The 19,858-nt window shown below is 37.5% G+C and overlaps 2 protein-coding genes and 1 long non-coding RNA gene across 7 annotated transcripts in view; 2 read left to right on the top strand and 1 right to left on the bottom strand.

Moving 5' to 3' along the window:
* LOC126372601 (uncharacterized) overlaps positions 1-19,858 on the top strand; it is a 290,379-nt gene that overhangs the window by 128,974 nt on the left and 141,547 nt on the right. The window lies entirely within an intron of this gene.
* LOC126372467 (netrin-B-like) overlaps positions 1-19,858 on the bottom strand; it is a 215,986-nt gene that overhangs the window by 174,546 nt on the left and 21,582 nt on the right. The window lies entirely within an intron of this gene.
* On the top strand, positions 1,542-5,009 carry LOC126372519 (uncharacterized). The gene is made up of 3 exons (XM_050018321.1): positions 1,542-1,725; positions 2,109-3,054; positions 4,875-5,009. The coding sequence occupies exons 1-2, from the start codon at positions 1,581-1,583 to the stop codon at positions 3,047-3,049; spliced, it is 1,086 nt and encodes a 361-aa protein (XP_049874278.1). The 5' UTR covers positions 1,542-1,580; the 3' UTR covers positions 3,050-3,054; positions 4,875-5,009.

The following is a 19,858-nucleotide window of genomic DNA, read 5'->3' as shown; positions in this document are numbered from 1 at the left end:
AGGTGTTTTTACGGCTAATAGCCGGGACCAACGGCTTAACGTGCCCTCAGGTTATCAAGCCTGAAAAGTTCTTACCAAACAAAGGACAGTCTCACAAAGTGATTTCGACAATATCCCCATCGGGAATCGAACCCGGACCTCCAAATCGTGAGCCTAATGCTCTAACCACTAGACCACGGAGGGTATTAGACCACGTTTTTTATCGCCATATTTCTCACCCGTGTGTCACCACAACCGATATCAACCTCAGTAGCCGTTATTGCGTTGAAATCTATGAATAATTCAATAAATCTAACATTTTACTGCTGTGTCGCAAAACTTATTAAACAATATCTTTATTGAAACGAGATATAGAGTAAATCTAGATACCAGTTGTAACTGGTTATAAACGACGCATATTTTAAAGGCATAAAATGTAAATTGTTTGTGTTTTAAATGAAACAATACTTTGTAACATATAAAATGCCTGGTATTAAATGTGTTTCTCTAGTTATTAACTACATTGATTTAAAAGATGCGTTGCTGTTGCAGTTTCTTGTCATTTCTTCTCTAACAGGGACCTAGGACAGAGAACACGGCCTCCGTGGTCCAGTGGTTGAGTGTTGGGCTCATGATCCGGAGGTCCCAGTTTCGAATCCCGGTGGGGACATATCACAAAATTCACTTTGTGATCACTAGTTTGGTTAGGACATTAGAGGCTGATCACCTGATTGTCCAAAAGTAAGATGATCCGTGCTTCGTGCACGTTAAGCCGTTAGTCCCGGTTACTACTTACTGATGTAAGTACGTAGTCGTTACAAGAGTCATGTCAGGGGCCTTTGGCGGCTCAATAGTAACCCTGACACCAGGGTTGATGGGGTTGGTAATCCACCTCACAACCCACGCGATAGAAGAAGAAGATAAATCGTCGGAATCGATGAAATGACCGTGACAAAGTTTTATCACGTCGCGCATGTTAGCCCTTCTGGTGGCGCAACCATAGTGTCCTCACTAGGACACTATCTCACTAGATAGCGCTGGTACAAGGACCTTGCAAGCTTCTTCGCCGCCCATCGCTTTATCGCCCACAGTGGGATTCCCGTCAATATGTTGCCGTTAGCAATAAATATTATGTCAACTTTATTACCTTGGAGTTATGGCGTTAGAGCAATTTGGTAAACTACTATTCATTCAAGCCATTTCGATTCTGCTGATGAACAGGTTCGCCATGACCCTAAGTTTAACTACTTAACTGTCTAGTCGGTATAAAGTTAAAGGGCTTAACTTCTAATTATATGACCGCAACACAGTGTTTCAAGATTAATAATAAAAGTCATAAAAAAGCGATTAGGTACTTACTTACCTAAATGGTACCAACGCCTGCTATTATATTTCGTCGCTTCATTCTTCAGATATAATATAAATCAATACAAGGTAGTCCCTTTAACCTACAGGCAACATCGCACGTTCTTTAGAGTAAATCGATTCAAGTCATCGATTTCAAATTTAAAACTATTTTTAGTCTACTGTTTCTCTATGTACCCGAACTGTCAACTTCATTCTTTTTTCGTGCGAGGCAACGAGCGTACGCGCCATTAAAAATGCCGAAACGCAGTGCACAAGAAAAATTGGATAGCTACAAAAGGAAGATAAGGAAAATAGAAGAACGAGAAAAGCGTAAAAAAGAAACATCTCGACGTCGGATTCGACGTCTCTTAGACTCGTCAGAGGACGAGAACAACGAAGGTATGTAATATTTTATAACCTTAAATTGGGTTCTCACGTTTTTTTCTTTTTCTATCGATAAAAGAAAATATAAGTGAATAATATGTACATTAAATTGGAATTGACTGCGAGTCAATTACAATAGCATGTTTAGTTGCGAACTATTCATGAGACAAGTATGTGTGTCAGTAAAAATGTCGAAAATACGTGTAATCTTAAATAGATATGCACGTTAAATACATAAATTATTTTGTCTGCGAGACAATCGCGTTTACTAACGCATACAATTTGCTAAATCACATTATTATTATTCTATACCTTCATAAGTCTTATTAGATTTACATTTCTGGTATGAAATACCCATTATGCCAATCATTTGGTAACATGAGTGTATTTTATTTTAGATACAAATTACATGGAATCTCGAGATGCGACGGAGCCACAGATGGGCCTGTTGACTCCACAAGATGACGTGATGGCAGCACCGGTCTCAGAAGTGCTGGATGTTGTGACGTCCGAGCAAGGCTCGGCGGAGCCCGTCACTGAGCCAACGTCCGAAGTAGCCTTGGACCCTGAATTGTTATTCGCCCTAGGTGCTTCCACATCCGATACACCAGAATTTGGTAATAATATTCATGACAGTTTAAGTAACTTATGGACCCCAATATTAAAGAAAGGACTTCCAAGAGAGGACAAGGACAAACTTACAAAGGAGTACCTCCTACCCAGTAATTGTAAAATGTTACAAGCACCCAAGCTTAATGCTGAAATATCCGCTGCTGTGGCAGAGGTTGTAAGAGGACGTGATAAAAAGCTAGTCAGATTCCAACAACAACTCGGTATAGGTACCGCAGCAATAAGCAGAGGGATAGACACTCTGCTGACATCTAATGACAAGATCGTGGCTTTGAAACAATTAAGTGATGGTTGCCGTTTTTTAACTGATTTACATCATTTATTATCGAAGGACAGGATTAAGTTGGTCACGCCTAGCCTGGAAAAGAATTTCCTGACAGTCATTCAAGATGCTGAAAGGGACGAGACGTTGTTTGGCAGTTCATTATCTGAAAAGATTAAAGCCAGCCAGGCTATTAGTAGACAAAGCTCTCAAATAAAGGCTTCGACGAATCAGAAAGCTGCTGGTAGTGTCGGCTCCACGCAGTCATCGGCTAATCGTCCTGTTCCGGGAAATTGGTCAGGACCTCCTCGTTACCCGTCAAACAGGGGGGGGAGGGGAGGTCAGCGGAGGCCGGCAGCGTCAACACCGCGCCGGACATACCCCCTAAACCAAGCACAAGCCAAGACTTTCAACCACCAACCCAAGACACGTGCAACTGCACAGTAGCTCAGGTACATGCTGGTCGCATTCAATTTTACCTTAATTGTTGGACTAAAATAACTAAAAATGATGTTGTATTATCGTGGATTGAGACCGGATATTCTATCCCATTTTGTAACAAAGTAATTCAGACTATAACTCCACATTGTAATCTTTCCTATAAAGATAGCTTAGATATGTCAGAGGCCATAAATAAATTATTAGAACTAGGAGCTATATTGTGTTGTAACCCATCAAAAGATCAATTTATATCAAAAATATTTTTAGCACCAAAACCTAATGGTGGCAAACGTTTTATCTTAAATCTTAAACCATTAAATAAATTTATTGAAAAAACACATTTTAAGATGGAAGACTATAGGACAGCTGCAAAACTGATACCTCAAGGAGGTTATTTAGCTACTATTGATTTAAAAGAGGCCTATCTTTTAGTACCTATAGTCGAATCTGACAGAAAATATTTGCGTTTTAATTTCCAAGCTCCTAATTCTAATGATTTAATCACATACGAGTTTACAGCAATGCCTTACGGCCTATCCGTGGCACCCAGGGTGTTTACCAAAATAATGAAGGAGGTTATCGCCTACCTCCGGAGACAGGGATACATGTCAGTTATATATCTGGATGACATATTATGTATTGGTAACAGCTATGAGGAATGCGCACTTAACGTGCGCGAAACCTTAAAACTTTTACAGTGTTTAGGTTTTGTTGTTAATTATGACAAAAGTTCACTGATACCATCTCAAACTTGTAGATTTTTGGGCTTCCTCTATAACACTCAGAACCTTACCATGTCTTTACCGGCAGATAAAAGAAAGAGTATTGAACAATTAGTTCAAAAATATTCAGGCTTGCCAAGATGTACCTTACGAGAATTTGCTCAGTTAATTGGTGTTCTAATTTCCGCTTGTCCTGCTGCCAAATATGGTTTTATGTACACAAAAACATTAGAAAGACAAAAATTCATTTTATTACAACAACATAATAATAATTATGAAACTAAAATTATTTTACCAAACTGCATTTTAGAAGATCTTAATTGGTGGCTTAATAATATATTTACAACTTCTTGCCCAATGAGAATTGTAAATTATAAGAAGGAAATTTTTACAGACGCTTCCAGAACAGGCTGGGGCGCAGTGTGTAATGATGAAAAAGTCAGCGGCAGGTGGAGGACAGAAGAATTAGAACATCACATTAATTATCTAGAACTTCTCGCGGCATTTTTAGGACTAAAGAGTTTGGCTAGTGATGACGAAAACTCTTCTATTATTTTGCGTATTGATAACACTACGGCTATCAGCTACATAAACCGGTTAGGCGGCATTCAGTTTCCACACTTGAACAATTTGTCTAGATCCATTTGGCAGTGGTGTGAGAAGCGAAACATTTGGTTATTCGCTTCTTATGTGAATACCAAAGATAATTGCGCAGATGCAGAATCTCGTAAAATTAATCCGGACACAGAGTGGGAACTATCAGATGATGCATTCAATTCCATTATACATCACTTTGGACGTCCAGAAATTGACCTTTTCGCTTCTCGCAGCAATGCCAAATGTATCATGTTTACTTCTTGGAAACAAGAGCCAGATGCTTACGCCGTAGATGCATTTACCATAAATTGGAAATATAATTTTTTCTACGCATTTCCACCCTTCTCATTAGTCCTGAAATGCTTACGAAAAATTATTGACGATGAAGCCACCGGTATTTTAGTTTTTCCACATTGGCCTTCACAGGCTTGGTTCCCATTGTTACAAAATCTTCTCGATTCTCGTATTGTGTTTTTCAACCCAAGTAAATCTCTCTTACAATCTAATTTCAGGGAGTACCATCCCCTCTACCACAAGCTTACACTGGGTGCCGCGAGACTGTGCGGGCGGCGTTCGCGCGCCGCGGCACGCCACCAGAGGCGCTCGACTTGATGATGGCGTCTCTGTCTGACAGCACTGTTAAGCAGTACAATGTAACCTTAAAGTTATGGTGGCAGTTTTGTTCGGTTCATAATATTGACGGTTTTAATTGTTCAGTTCCATCGGTTTTATCTTTCTTAACGGAGCAATTTGCAAAAGGATGTTCATATGGCTCTCTTAACAGTCATCGTTCGGCATTGTCCTTAATTTTAGGCGATGTCATCGGCTCAGATCAATCTATTAAACGGTTGTTAAAAGGAGCATACAAGTTAAAGCCAAACCGACCGAAGTATACCTCAACATGGGACCCACAATTAGTACTTAATTTTGTTTCTTCATGGTACCCAAATCTGGAACTTAGTATAGAAAATATTACAAAGAAACTAGTTACTTTATTAGCCATTTGCACAGCCCATCGGGTTCAAACTTTATCTCTTATCAAAATTGAAAACATTACAATTTCTCAAAGTGGAGTTAAGATAGCAATAGTGGACATTATTAAAACCTCTGCTCCCGGACGGGACCAACCAGTTTTGTTTCTTCCATTCTTTTTGCAGAACCCGAATATATGTCCTGCTTCAGCTCTCAAGGATTATATTTTTATGACAAAAAATTTGAGGGTCACGAACGCGGGCAATCTCTTATTGACCCATAAAAAACCACACAAACCTGCCACTTCGCAATCAATAAGCCGTTGGATTAAACAAGTGTTGTCAGACAGCGGCGTCGACGTCGCGACATACGGCGCGCACAGCACGCGCCACGCGGCCACGTCGGCGGCGCGTTCCGCCGGCCTCGGCCTCGACGTGATCCGTAAAGCGGCAGGATGGACCAATGCGTCCACTGCCTTTGCTCGATTTTATAATAGGCCTATTGTAAATGAGGGTGAATTCGCCAATGCAGTAGCATTTCCTAATTAACAATTAAGACTGATTAAGACTGATTGATTATTACATTTAAGTTACCATACGAAGAAGCGTATTTTATGTTATTTTTTGTTTAAAATAATTATGTTTTCATATGAAAGAAACAGTTCTTTTAGCTATCCTGACTTTTATTTGAATAATTATTTGATCCTGAAACAAAACTTAAATCTCTAAACATCTACCTTGTATTGATTTATATTATATCTGAAGAATGAAGCGACGAAATATAATAGATGATCAAACGAACTTCTAAGTGAAGTTCGATCATTATTATATGAGTCGCTTCATTCGAAGATATAATAACCCTACCCTCCCGTAGTCATGCCACATACAATGGATGTGGATAAAGCCCAGGACTAAGTTTTGTTTCTAAATCTCTAAAGAATGAAGTTGACAGTTCGGGTACATAGAGAAACAGTAGACTAAAAATAGTTTTAAATTTGAAATCGATGACTTGAATCGATTTACTCTAAAGAACGTGCGATGTTGCCTGTAGGTTAAAGGGACTACCTTGTATTGATTTATATTATATCTTCGAATGAAGCGACTCATATAATAATGATCGAACTTCACTTAGAAGTTCGTTTGATCATCTATTATGTTCCTCTAGTTATTTAATTAATAGTAGCTAATATTATGTTACCGTAAAATTACAATACACTTTTACAGTTATTTTTTAATTTTCTTTTTGGCTTTTACTTATTTTATATTTCTTTTTCTTATTGAATTGAAAAATGTGTCGATGTTGCAGTTACATTCAAAAACTTTCAATAAGTTGACGCTTGATAATTCTGTAGTTTCCTAGTCAAAAAGATAAATTATGAAATTCTGATTACTAAATAAAACCAATTCTAGAAGTGACAAAAACGTTCTCTTTTTTTATATTTAACTTATTATGAATTTTAATCAAGAAAAACGTAATAATAAGTGCGACATCTTTTCCCGTTTTTCTATGGCGTCACAGGTTGCTTTTTAATACAAATTCCATAGTAATTTCGTGTTTTGACGTTTAGTAAAAACTACCCTTGGATAAATGATTCCGATCATTTTAGTCTTGTATAAAACCTGAAAACGTTATAAATATAATTATGATTTTGTAACAATACATGCTTACTAATGAGTTAATAAATACACACCAAGTTGACCGATTTCTACAAACTCATATTTTATGAACAAACAAAAAAAATCCATTAAAAAAGTATAATTAAGAACCAAAAGAAAATTAAATTGATATATTACGAGCGCCCCGTAATTTCTGAGCACCTCTCATAATTCACTCATTAGACCGTCGTAATAATCTTCTTAACATTTTTTCACGAGCCGATACTTTAGAGGTATTCAGAGTACCTCACAGTCTTAATTCAGAGGAAGTGGTCCTCCGGAAATGACGTCATGGCGGCCATGATTTATTCATCCTAGCTTTTGAAAATTAATGAGAACATCGTTTTGGCTTCGCGATGCAAAGAAAACTGTTTTCCTTGCTCATTATGCCATCTCCGTAACAAATGAATGATGCCGTAATTTACAAAAAAATGCGGTTACTTTTCAGACTAACTAACTGTGATGAAATCGGAAGTCAGGATTGTTTATTCAATCATTTCTTGAAGGTCAATTTTGCATTATTTTATATTTTTTGTTTCTTTAGACATTATTTAGCAAGGTGTTATGGTGATGTTTGACCGCAAGGGTTATTTAATTTTGAATTTTGGGAGAAAAATTATAAATAGTATTTTCGCTATAGTTCACATTAGGTCCACAATAAAAATGTTACTTTAATAATATAATGTGCGTTTATTGTAATAAAACATACATAAACTCACGTCTATTTAACAAAAGAAAAAAATAGGCGAAAAAAAAGAAAATGAAAAAATAAAAAAAAATAGAGAAATAGGCGTGTCACCCTGTCACAATATATGTATTTTGGAATGCCCCTGCAAAGAAATGTATGTTACCAAGATAAAGAGAAACACTAAATAGTCCTCTACAGACACATATTTATGTGATATTTTAAATTTTTTATATATTTATTGTTGTTATAATTTTAAAGATGTTAAATCTGATATATCGACAAAGTGACTTTTTATTATCGATGAAAAGGAAAACCCAGTTATTAATTAATACGAAACTTGATGAGTGAGACATACGTAAAAAGTCCATCTAGCGCGCCGCAATTAATTGTTTGGCAACCTAAGAGATGTTATTTCTTTTGACACTCAAAACATTCCAGTAGCAGTAAAAACTTAAGACCCATGTCAGAGAGCAATCAAACTAAACAGCAGGATTTCATACCAAAAAAATTAAGGTCACGTAACATCCTTTTTGAAACACAAAAACTGCAGCTTAAAAAAATGGCTTCTTAATCATCTGTGGGCGTCGGTGGAAGTCCAATCCAGATTTTAGCGCCCAATTTGTCCAAAAAGGCCGTACTTAATTTTATTTAATCTTGGGATAACATTATTTATGAGTCTGCCAAAAAATTACGATGTCCCAGTCCTTTTGTGATCGTTTTTACTCAAACTTTGTTAATAAAAGGCGACAATTTAATTAAGGAAATGAAGATTTAATTATAATTACGAGTCAGTTTTCAATGTTTTACATGTCATTTTGATACTTTTATGCGATATCCAAGTCGGTGTATATCTGTATGATTCAGATGGCTCTGTGTGTGGTACATTATTAATTTAACAAGTACAAAGACCATCTGTACCAAGAACTTCAGTTATCAAGAAAACTTATATTTTTTTATACTTAAACGTAGAGCGGATGAAGGACAATAGAATTGCGAAAGCGGTATACCTATAAAGCGAAAGTTGATGGTAGAGTTGGCAGAGGACCTAGAAGGACTTTCTTCGACCAAATTGGAGATGTCCTTAGAAAAGGTTTAGTACGATCTACTCTGAACCGGCGTGCGTGTATGAAGCGATTGATGAATGTGGAGGAAGCAAGAGAAGTGTGTCTGGATCGAAGCAAATGGAATTCTATAGTCTCTGCTTACCCCGGTGGGAAATAGGCGTGAGTTTATGTATGTACTTAATCGTAGATGGCGAGGAGTAGATGTATTATACGTACATGCCTACCCCTTCCAGGAAACTGGCGTGATGCTGCGTTCATCATCTCAATAAATCCACTGCACTGTCATACCAATGTAGTATGAAATAACTTCAAAATCCAAATAAGCATCTTCAAAAGATCCCTTCTGAATAATTTCCTGCTCACGTCTTAGATCAGCGCAAGGACTTTTGGAAACCAGCCCAAAAACAACATCAGCCTACATATGAATATCAACCTTAGCTTAAAGGCTTACTTACTAAAATCACATCCCGCATCAAACTTGACAAATCATCACTATAAGAGTGTGTGCTGACGATATTATGCGCAGGCACGCGTGGGGAGCGTCCTTTAGCTATTTACACAACCTTACCATACGAAAACACACCTTAAATCTACTCAATTTAAATCATATTTCAAAATGACAAGCTCATTTATTATAAGCTCTAGTTTTCGGAATTATGCGGCAGAATTAACCCGTTTCGACTGTAACATGGGGAATTAAAGTTGCAATTACAATGTCAAGGTTTGTTAAGGGCCAGTCACAATGTTTGCCCGGTCCTTTGTCGGTGGTGATAATCCGCCGGCAACGTGCGTGCGCGCGGGCACCAACGGACGCGCCCTTAAGGCAATACACGGATTAAAAATCTTTTTTTTTTTTCTTAATAAAAGGCGACGATTGATCGATGAAAGTTCGTGGTCGGAATAACGCGACAAAATGGTCATCACATTTTTTTGTCATAGCTTTTAGATAGATAAACATGTTTATTATAAAATACATTTGTCAAACTTGTTCATAATTAATGTAAAAGGAAATAAAAACAAATCGTGTAGGGACATCAATCATCTTTTTTTAGGAGATCCTTCATAAACCGGCAAGAAAACTCAATTCCCGGCTAATGCAAGTACTTAGCTTCGGTTACCATTGCGAGTTAAACGGCTGTCCCTAGAGAAGCGTATCTATCATCCATCACAGTCATACGCGATCATTTGTACTAGCCGCCAGCCTCCAGCCATCCCGGTATTGAATCCCGGACTGTTTGACTAATGGCAGCCCCGGCACCGGCCGAACTGATTTATTAAATAAATTAACGTCCAAGTGATAAACGATCATTTAAAACGCCGCAAATATTGTCGCGGACATCGCCTTAACTACACGCGCAGATTTTCAATCTAATAACATGCTTTGATTCGTTTAGTTATTGTGAAATCCGAGTAAATAAGAAATATGTTTTCATGCCAATTTTAACTCGAAAACACCAATAAAATGTCGCTATACAAACTTTTTTCTCGAGCCTCCTTTGTGTTGGCCATAGACAAAAAAAGTTTCTGCGCGATCTGCTTTGCAAAAGAAAATAAATCGACAGGCGAATGGAACGCACCCTCACATGGGGTGCAATAACAACAGGGGCAGCCCCCGGCAATGAAATGGATACAATAAATAAATTCCATAATTAACTGTATTCATCTATCAAATTATCCACTGTTTGCACCGGATCCCCGCAAATTTGGGAGAGCAACGACAATAGAGTGATTTGAAGTGAAAAACGCGCGAATTTCACTAGTTTGACAGTTGGGGGCGGCCATATTGTGTTGTCATTGTTGCAAAATGGTGAATAGGGGTGTGAGTAGTGTGGATGTTTCAACATCTGTGTAAATGTCTGAGCTAATGTGTTCGAATGACCCAATTAGGAGAACATTTGATTAGAATTGTTTATCTAACGCACAATTTACTCCATCTGGCTTTCATTTCCATTCTATTAAAGAAAATACAATGTAGAAAATGCAAAATCTTGGTAGTATTCAATGTTTAATGATAAATACCATGAAATGATTGACCAAATTGGAGAATTGGAGGTTCAGTACGATCTACTCTGAACCGGCGTGCGTGTATGAAACAATTGATGAATTTCGAGGAAGCAAGAGATGCGTGTCAGGATCGAAGCAAATGGAATTCCATAGTCTCTGCTTACCTCGCTTACTAAAATACGATGAAATGTATATCTATAGGTGTGACTATAAATCAATCACGGCCATTATGTGGCCATTGTACAGGTATACTACATTGTTTATATATTCGATGTCCAGGGTAATCAGCAGAAAATCGACCGATCTTAACGTGTGGGTTGTGAGGTAGAGTACCAACTTCATCAACCTTGGTGTCAGGGTTACTACTGAGCCATCAAAGGCATGACATGACTAGTGCAACGTCTACATACTTACATCAGTAAGTAGTAACCGGAACCAACGGCTTAACGTGCCTTCCGAAGCACGGATCATGTTACTTTCAGACAATCAGGTGATCAGCCTGTAATTCGAACCAGGGGCCTCCGGATCGTGAGAGCAACGCTCAACCACTGGACCACGGAGGCCGTATTCGACCGATAAAACAACATATTTCCGTTTTCCTATACTACACGAATACCGTCACACTTATATCCATATTTATATAATCATTAGAAGCTGTTAATCTCAGATACACAGTGTTGCAGCACGTTCTCGAATATTCTACCTACCGTCAGCCGTATTAGATGGTGTAAATGAATCCAAGCTCAGTTAGTCGTAGGTAACTGTAAGGCCTTATAAACTGTTAGTCTCAGATAGGGACAATCTGTTTAACACCTTGCAAGATAAAGCTTATTTGCTTTATGTAATTGGCAGTGTACTCCAAGCCTTACAAGAAGCTGTACTGTTTCTGTTAATGTATTTTTAAATTGAGAAGGTTTTGAAAGTCGCTTTAGTCAAAGACAGTGTCAGAGTCAGAGGTTGACAAAGAAAGAAATACAAACTTGAGGCAACAGTGTCCAAAGTAGGTACTACCGCCTCATTGCCAAACGAAGACTAAAGATATTATTTTTTGTTTTGGGTTTCCCCGAAGGGCAAGGCAAAGGGAGCTATGCCCATACAGCCATGTCTTATGTATTTTTTTTTCTTGATGATGATTAATTAAATAATGAAGGATGATGACGATGAATGATAAAACCTAAGCCCCCAACTACGGAGCAGACTCCTACTCCTAACCCCAAACGAATTAACTCAAATGTCCGCATTAACTTTCGAGTTATGAAGCGGCTTGTTGGCACGAAGCGAAAATAGATAGGTACACTTTGTTTATTGAATATTCCGATATAATAACGCTATCGAGAATGTTTTTCGACTAACTGAATGCGATCATTAACCACAAAACACCACTTCGCTTTATTTAGATTATTCAATAAAGAAAGCAACCGCCCCGCCAAAAAGTCAAAGACTAAAGAGAATATCAAGTTTAAAATATAGTCCACACCACACCGGGTGAGAGCCTTCAGCGCTCCCCATTTGTCCGGCCAAGTAGTTAATGCCACAAATGCCAATTTAGTAAAAGTCCGCACCAGTTAAATAGTCCACGTATCTTGTCGTAGCTATTATTATAAGTGTTTCGGTAAACTTAAAGAAAAGAAAAACAGAAAGCAAATGATAATGCATAGTCTCTGCTTACCCCTGTGATAAATAGGCATGAGTTTATATATGTATATACAAATAAATCTTTCATAACTTTTCCTAAAAAGATGCATAAAAGTTAGAGGAAAAATCAACTATTTACTCAAACTATTCAAACATAATACAACTTCATTTAGAACTGACTGTTCTAACTGAGGAATATGCATAAGTCGAGTTTCCTCTTTTGTCTACAAACTGGCCTCTCTGTTCCCAAATGCATTCTGAATACTAGGTCAGAGGCCAGACGTCAGTACACTCAAATAGACAGACTAATGCAATGGTGGTGGGTTAGATAACATTTGAGGAGACTTTGAGATGAACTTATGACTATTGAAGAGACTATTCAACTGTTAATCATCATTATAAAGGTGATTGATGATAGTGTACTCAATAGCTTCAATAGTGTATAAGTAACTACTAGGGTAATGTTTTTTACATCTTAGGCCGCGTTAGGTCACTTATCACTTGCGTTAGATAACAGTGGTGATTGCGAACATTTTTTTTTTCTATCTGCAATCAAATAGGTTATGTTATGTTAGTGGGCTCTGTTTTCCGCATTTAGACTCTAAGATGGCCCATTATGCGTGTAATTGTTGACTACGTAAGCCAATCTATCTCCTTGCAGAAGCTCAGAAGCCTCCTGGGGTTTTCACAGGCTTCGCGGAGCGACCCCATTCCTTTGAGGATTTTTACCCGTTGTGCTGACATCAAATAGGTATAGGTAGAATCATTTATTCAACGTAATTATCATGGATAAACTTGTTGAAGAGCAATGTAACATTTTTGAATTTACGTCATTTCGCAAGATGTTATGGCTGAGGAGAAGAAATGACAAGAAACTGCAACAACAACACATCTTTTAAATCAATGAGGGTATACATTACAAGTTATTTAATAACTAGAGGAACACATTTAATGCCAGTCATAAACAATGCCATAATGCCAGTATTTTTTATAATTTAGGTAATCATTAATCTTTATAATAAGCTTTTTTACATAAAGTAAGCTTCACATGAGCTTTAAGATAGATAGGCCTATGATAAGTATACAAAAAATACGTTTTAATAAATGCTTGCACTAGTAGCATCGACCGGTATAAGTTTAAACAAAAATGTCCTAGAATCGTACCCTGAGTGACACTTTCATAAGCTTCAATAAATTGACAAATAAGTACTTACATACATGTCTTTATCAAAAATCATCGCCTAATACATTCCATAGTCTGTTTCCCCGTAAAGGAATCCCTACCCTTCTCACTCGGCAGTCGCTCAAAAAAATATAAAACACCATAGGTTACAAAACGGCCATAAATTGTAACATAACCGCGGCTCGAAATAACTCGTTACTAACTATAGTGCGGCTATTTACGTAAAGTTATGGTTGTTGGGAACCACCATTATAGCTGAGGAAGGGTTTATGGCTGATATCCGAACTGTGTGACGGTATGTGAATTGTGATGGAGACTGTCGAATGCTTTTGTAACTTCCTGTGACATGTTTGAGAAAGACAATTTTGATTTGCTCTGAGTTTTTGATCTGTCTCGTAAAGTAACTGTTTGAGAACCCAAGGAATAGGAATTTTTAGTTTGATTATGAACTAACTAAAACAAAATAGAGAGTGTGAAAAATTATTCATCTTTACTGATATAAACCTCCTATTTTTTTTTTATTTATTTTTTTTCTTTATATCCTTAATCTAAATTATTATTTATTATTATTAAGGCGAAGCCTATACGCCTACAGTTTTATTGAAATCACTTACATAAACATCATATACGTACACGTTTCACTGTTAGGCACATACCTCCCCTTAATCAACCGAAGGTGGAATAGAGCATACTCTACCACGCTGCTCCACTGCGAATGAATGGAAATGTTTTTAAATTACTTATTTCATCTTAAGGATATCACATGCGCACTGCTAGGGAGTTGAATTCTTTGCCGTTTTCTGTATTTCCGAATGCATATAACCCGGGTGCTTTCTAGGCCATAGTGACCAGGCACCTTCTGGGCGAGCTCGCTCCATCTTAGGCCTCGTCAATGCCTTCGGGTAAGTGGCAAACCCATCAAAGGTAAAAAAAAACATGAGAACCAACAAAAATACCACTCAAGGGAACAGATTCATAACATAGTAACTTATGAATAACCAACGATAAATCTTGAATGAAATATCCTTTAACTCAAAACAAATAAAGGCATATGTAAACTGGGGCTAAATTCGCGTGGGATATCGCGTTACGTTCGCGATGCTCAAACAACCACTCAGGATCCGCACTCGCCGCTCACACACATTGCGAGCGGACGCGGGAGCGAGAAATACCGCAAACATCATCATCATCAGCCCATTAACGTCCCCACTGCTGGGGCACGAGCCTTCACTATGGATGGATAGGGAGATCGGGCCTAAAATCATCACGCGGGCCCAGTGCGGATTGATGGTTGTTAACGACTGCTAATACAGCCGGGACCAACGGCTTAACGTGCCTTCCGAAGAACGGAGGAGCTCGCGATGAAAACTTTTTTTTTGCGGTCACCCATCCTATGACCGGCCTCTGCGAAAGTTGCTTAACTTCAACAATCGCAGACCGAGCGCGTTTTACCGCTGCGCCACCGAGCTCCTCAACCACAAACATAACCAAAATGAAATCACGCAAATAATCCACAATTAATTATGTACCCACTTTAGGACTCTGTCGCACTAACATGTTTGACATTTAGTGAGACTTACAGTTCAATTTGTCAAAAAAGCTAATGTGACATGGTACCAAAGTGTATACTATTAATGCTCGTGACCGTATTCCTAGACTCTGTGCCCGCAGTCCGTCTCTAGATGAGTATAATTTACCCGCTCACGCGCCCCCTTAGCAATAAGAAAGGAACCCAACACACTCATGAATAGAAATGTGACATGACATATGCCATGTCAGCGCTTTGTTTAGAAAATCCTTAACGGTATACCGAGGGACGTGAATATCATTTTGGAAAGTGTGTTTTGTAAATTGGCCAATCACCGGATTTTGATCATTTTGCGAGATTTTATCGCATAAATTATTTGCCGTATTCAAACAAACATACACACACACTTACTCACACTTACAGTAAAGTATAGTCTATTTTACTTAAACTCTGATTTTTTTTTTATTTTTAATATTCTTTTTTCTTTCTTTTCGCGTTTATTGCTCAGTTTGCTAACCATAAGTATTCTATGCAGAAACATACTCCCTAGTATCCATATTTATTCTGGAGGTGGAGGCCTGGAGCCTATAGTACAGGGTAACCTAGTTTACGCTCCAGCCTCCACAAACATAATTATGTTAAATAAGTCAAAATGTAACTTATTACTATTATGTTGTGGAGGTAATAAACGATTTTTTTTTTAATTTACTACTCTACATTTGAAAAGGCAGGGTTAAAGACAAGAAACTCAAATACAACTAGCGTAGTTATCCTAGCAAAAGCTGCTTGAGTACATCAAATTGAATCAAAAGGATCTTCAATTTCTTGCCGGGTAGAATTAAAAAGTTGCCCGTGAAACTCTTTAAAAAAGCTATACGAAATTGTATGGGACATACCTAATAGTCTACCATTTATGGTCAGTCACATCTCTCTCTCTTCTCTGGACTGTTTCAGGACAAGAGTGAAGGCGCTTTTCCTGCAGGCATAACTTGGAAGTGGTTTTCTTTTTCTCCTTATATGTATTATATTGTATAGGCTATTTGTATGTATGTTTATGTATGCGTGTATATATGTGTGTATGTTTATGTATATATATATATTGTATTTTTTTTTATATTATTTCTTTAGATAAGTATATATTATTTATTCATATATTTTTTTGTTATGTATCATTATATGTTTATTGCACCAGCCCGTGCCCCAATGAATAATCTTCTTTCACCCTAAGGTTGCCTGGCAGAAATTGCTGTTTAGCAATAAGGCCGCCTATTGTGCTTATGTTTTATTCGTATATTTATGTCCTTTGTATATGTTGTTGTGCAATAAAGTATTATTGATTGATTGATTGATCTCTAGCGCGAGCAAACCAACGCGTCTCAATGTTTGGATCTTGTAATTTAATTAATATCCTAAGTAATACAGTTCATTCAATTGTTTGTGTGGGGTTTTATTAAAATTACCAGCGCTCCCTACAGAAATATATGTACTGATAAATGCTTTTATAATATAGGCGAATTTTATCAATTTACGACTGTCAATCATCTGTCTCTTTCCTTTTCGGCGAATAAGAAGATGGCAGGTATAACTTAAAGTAAAATTAGGAGGTGTCTGCAGGGATCGGGGCCACTAACTGACTTATAGCAAATTCAAATTCAAAAATATCTTTATTCAGTAGGTAACATAGTTATACTTTGAATCGTCAATTTTTACATAACGAACGTCTCATCCGCCTAAAACTACTGCAGCTTCTCACAACCTGTATAGCCGGAGAAAAGAAGCTGCAAGAAAAACCTCGGCACAGGGCCCTAGACGTTCTTTAAACAAATAAAAAATAAACATAAAATATTGGTATACAATTGAGTAATTTAGCTGCCTGATATCAGTTTTCAGACGGTTAATCCCATGCATTCATATCTTCTAAATAATCACTAACTTTATAATAACCTTTTTTGTAAAGTTTTTGTTTAACTAGCCGTGTATGTCTGCAAATAAATTTCATTTTGCTAGCTCTTGAATAATAGATAATAAGGGAAGACAACAACAAGAGTTCTGAAATCTTTGATGAAAGTGGTAGAAGCGCAAGTGGTGTCAAGATCGTAGGAAGTGGATTCCGTGCCCCTGTCCACCCCAAAGGGAAATAAGCGTGATGTTATGTATATAGGTACCATAAGGCACACTGGAAGTAACAAACTCTAAACAATAAAACATTTGGAACCAAAACAAAGTAGCAAATGAATCTGAAACTTTAAGTGACGGACATTTCGTATGAAGTTGTGCTTACGACCAAGAACCTTGACCCGCGAGACAATATAACTTTCCCTTTTTACCGTCATTTTGTTCGCAAAGAGCGGGAAATGGAGGCTCATTATAGAGTGGTTAAAAGGTAACTCTTGGGGATGTAACTAATGTGTTGGGAGATGTCGATTTTTTTTAACATGGACAAATACTTGGAAGTAGACATCACTTACATAAACGTAATCTCACGACTATCCGAATTGGAGTAGACAGTACAATACAATACAAATACACTTTATTGCACCAAAATAAAAAGAAATAATAACAAAAAGTCTCTTAACTAAGTACATGGCAAATGGCGGCCTTATCGCTTAAAGCGATTTCTTCCAGACAACCATAAGGTGAGGAAAAAGATAAAAAAATTTGAAAGATTGCGGGTACAAACTATACATACAACTTAACAATAAATACATGCAAATAAATTATATAACATACTTACAAATATAATATATACCTAACCTATATACATAACCTAGCATATATACCTACTTATATAAATACAGTAGTGTATACATCGCAGGATGAACGAAGTACCCACACCTCACCTAGCTTTCTGTTAGACCAACGTGATAGGTGGCCGTATCGCCGTCTTCAATAGGCGAGCCAACTGTGTTACTCATTGGTGCAAGTCCTGTACCTAGGTTCGAACCGGCGCTCCCCGTTTGAGAAGCAAGCCGATGATCCACAGGACCACAGTGACTGAATTAATGGCTCTCCATCATCTTCCTAGCAACACATACATGTGAAAAAAATTCTCGGGAATGTGGGTTTCCTAACGATGTTTTCCTTCACCGCTAAGCACGTGATAATCATTTATGATCCAAACATGAATTCGAAAACGAATTCGACAATCATTGGTTTAGGCCTGTGCTGGATTGGAGCCTGCGACCTCAAAGTGAGAGGCAGCGTTTTACCAACTGGGCTACCACGGCTCTTAATTAATAGCTTTATTTATTATTAATTAATAAACCAATCTCAGCTTTGAGACGGCCTTCAAGATCATTTCAATGTGACAGTTCTCATATAAAAACAGGGACTCAGCTGAGATTAGTTTATTAATACCACCCTTAATAACTGAAAAACGGAAAAGAACCAACAAAGATTACTGGCAGCACTGGCGACAAACTTCGAATCTACAACAGCCAACAGCACTCAAAGCCATCGACAATCTCTCCACATCTCTACAAACCCGATAACGAGCAGTTCGCGTGTTCAGACCCGCCCAGTGCGAGTCGACAAGTGAAACAGAAAAGCCCGTAGTTTGGACATTAGCTTAACATTACCCTGCCTTATTGCTCACCTTCACGAGATGGAAATCTTCAGAGAAAGTGATGTTAGGGAAAGAAAAAGTGAAATAACAGGATATTTTTCTGTTTGTCTGTGGATCTTACACTATGAATAAAAAAAGTATCTAATAATTTTTGTTCGAAATAAATTGTGCCTTTTTATTTACTTTCTTTTTCTCGTCAAATTGTTTTTCTGTGTTATCCTGTTTCCAATAAAAGCCACAATTCCACTTACTACAATTATGACACCCCAGTTCTGCCTCTTTTACTCCGATCAAAGTCTTCATGCATGCTCATGTCACTAACTTATTCCTCAAAATCTTGCTTCAATTTAAATCGTCGGCAAACAACGAAATTCTTAGCTATGAAACTTTAAATCTCAATTTTGCTTCAACTTTGAGCAAACAGGGTATACTTAGTCGACATTATCTTAAGACAATAACAAAATTATTATGCCGGGAGACTTTCCAAGTCCCGTAGTACCCTGCGGCGCGGTCCGGAACTCGAAACTGTATTTTCTCAAACTTCTTTATTCATTTATGAACATAGTTGCCCTCTATTAAATACTTGCTCATTCTTCTTGTTGGAGCTTCTTTGTTATCATGTAAGATGCATTTCCTTAGCTTAGTTTTCTTACAAAATGTTTTCAACGTCGTTCGTAATAATCAACTGTAAGTACCGCATGTTTCCCACACAATACAAAATTAAATCCTTTAAGAATTTTTGGCGGAAGGCAAGAGGGAAACCACTGCCCTATTTTTCCCTAAAAAGTAGCATGGGGAATGCTACACCGACAAGGCCGTGGCTCTTAAATTAGTGATGTGACGATGAAGGATTTAATCAGCTAAGTTTAGTGGCCATCGGTCAAGAAATTTTGATGGTATAACTTGCTGCGTCATAATGTGATCCATATCGGTGCTGATTCCAGCATACAGTAATCTTGAAACGGATTGCAAATATACGTTTTAAACTTGTAGTCATTCGTTAATTAAAAAAACCTTTTTCAAAATCTAAATTCAAATTCAAAAATATCTTTATTCAGTAGGTAACATAGTTACACTTTGAATCGTCAATTTTTACATAACGAACGTCTCATCCGCCTAAAACTACAGCTTCTCACAACCTGTATAGCCGCTTCTTCTATAGTGTAGGTTGTTAGGTGGATTACTAACCTCATCAACTCTGG

The sequence above is a fragment of the Pectinophora gossypiella genome, chromosome 14, assembly GCF_024362695.1.
Source record: "Pectinophora gossypiella chromosome 14, ilPecGoss1.1, whole genome shotgun sequence".
NCBI classification, from domain to species: domain Eukaryota; kingdom Metazoa; phylum Arthropoda; class Insecta; order Lepidoptera; family Gelechiidae; genus Pectinophora; species Pectinophora gossypiella.
The sequence above is the reverse complement of the archived record's forward strand: the minus strand, read 5'-3'. Positions and strand labels throughout refer to the sequence as shown.

What these genes read in the sequence shown, in the direction of transcription:
- LOC126372519 (XM_050018321.1), top strand. Translation starts at nt 1,581, where the DNA reads ATGCCGAAACGCAGTGCACAAGAAAAATTGGATAGCTACAAAAGGAAG. An exon ending in AGAGGACGAGAACAACGAAG is followed by an intron (nt 1,726 to 2,108) that starts GTATGTAATATT and finishes ATTTTATTTTAG; the next exon opens with ATACAAATTACATGGAATCT.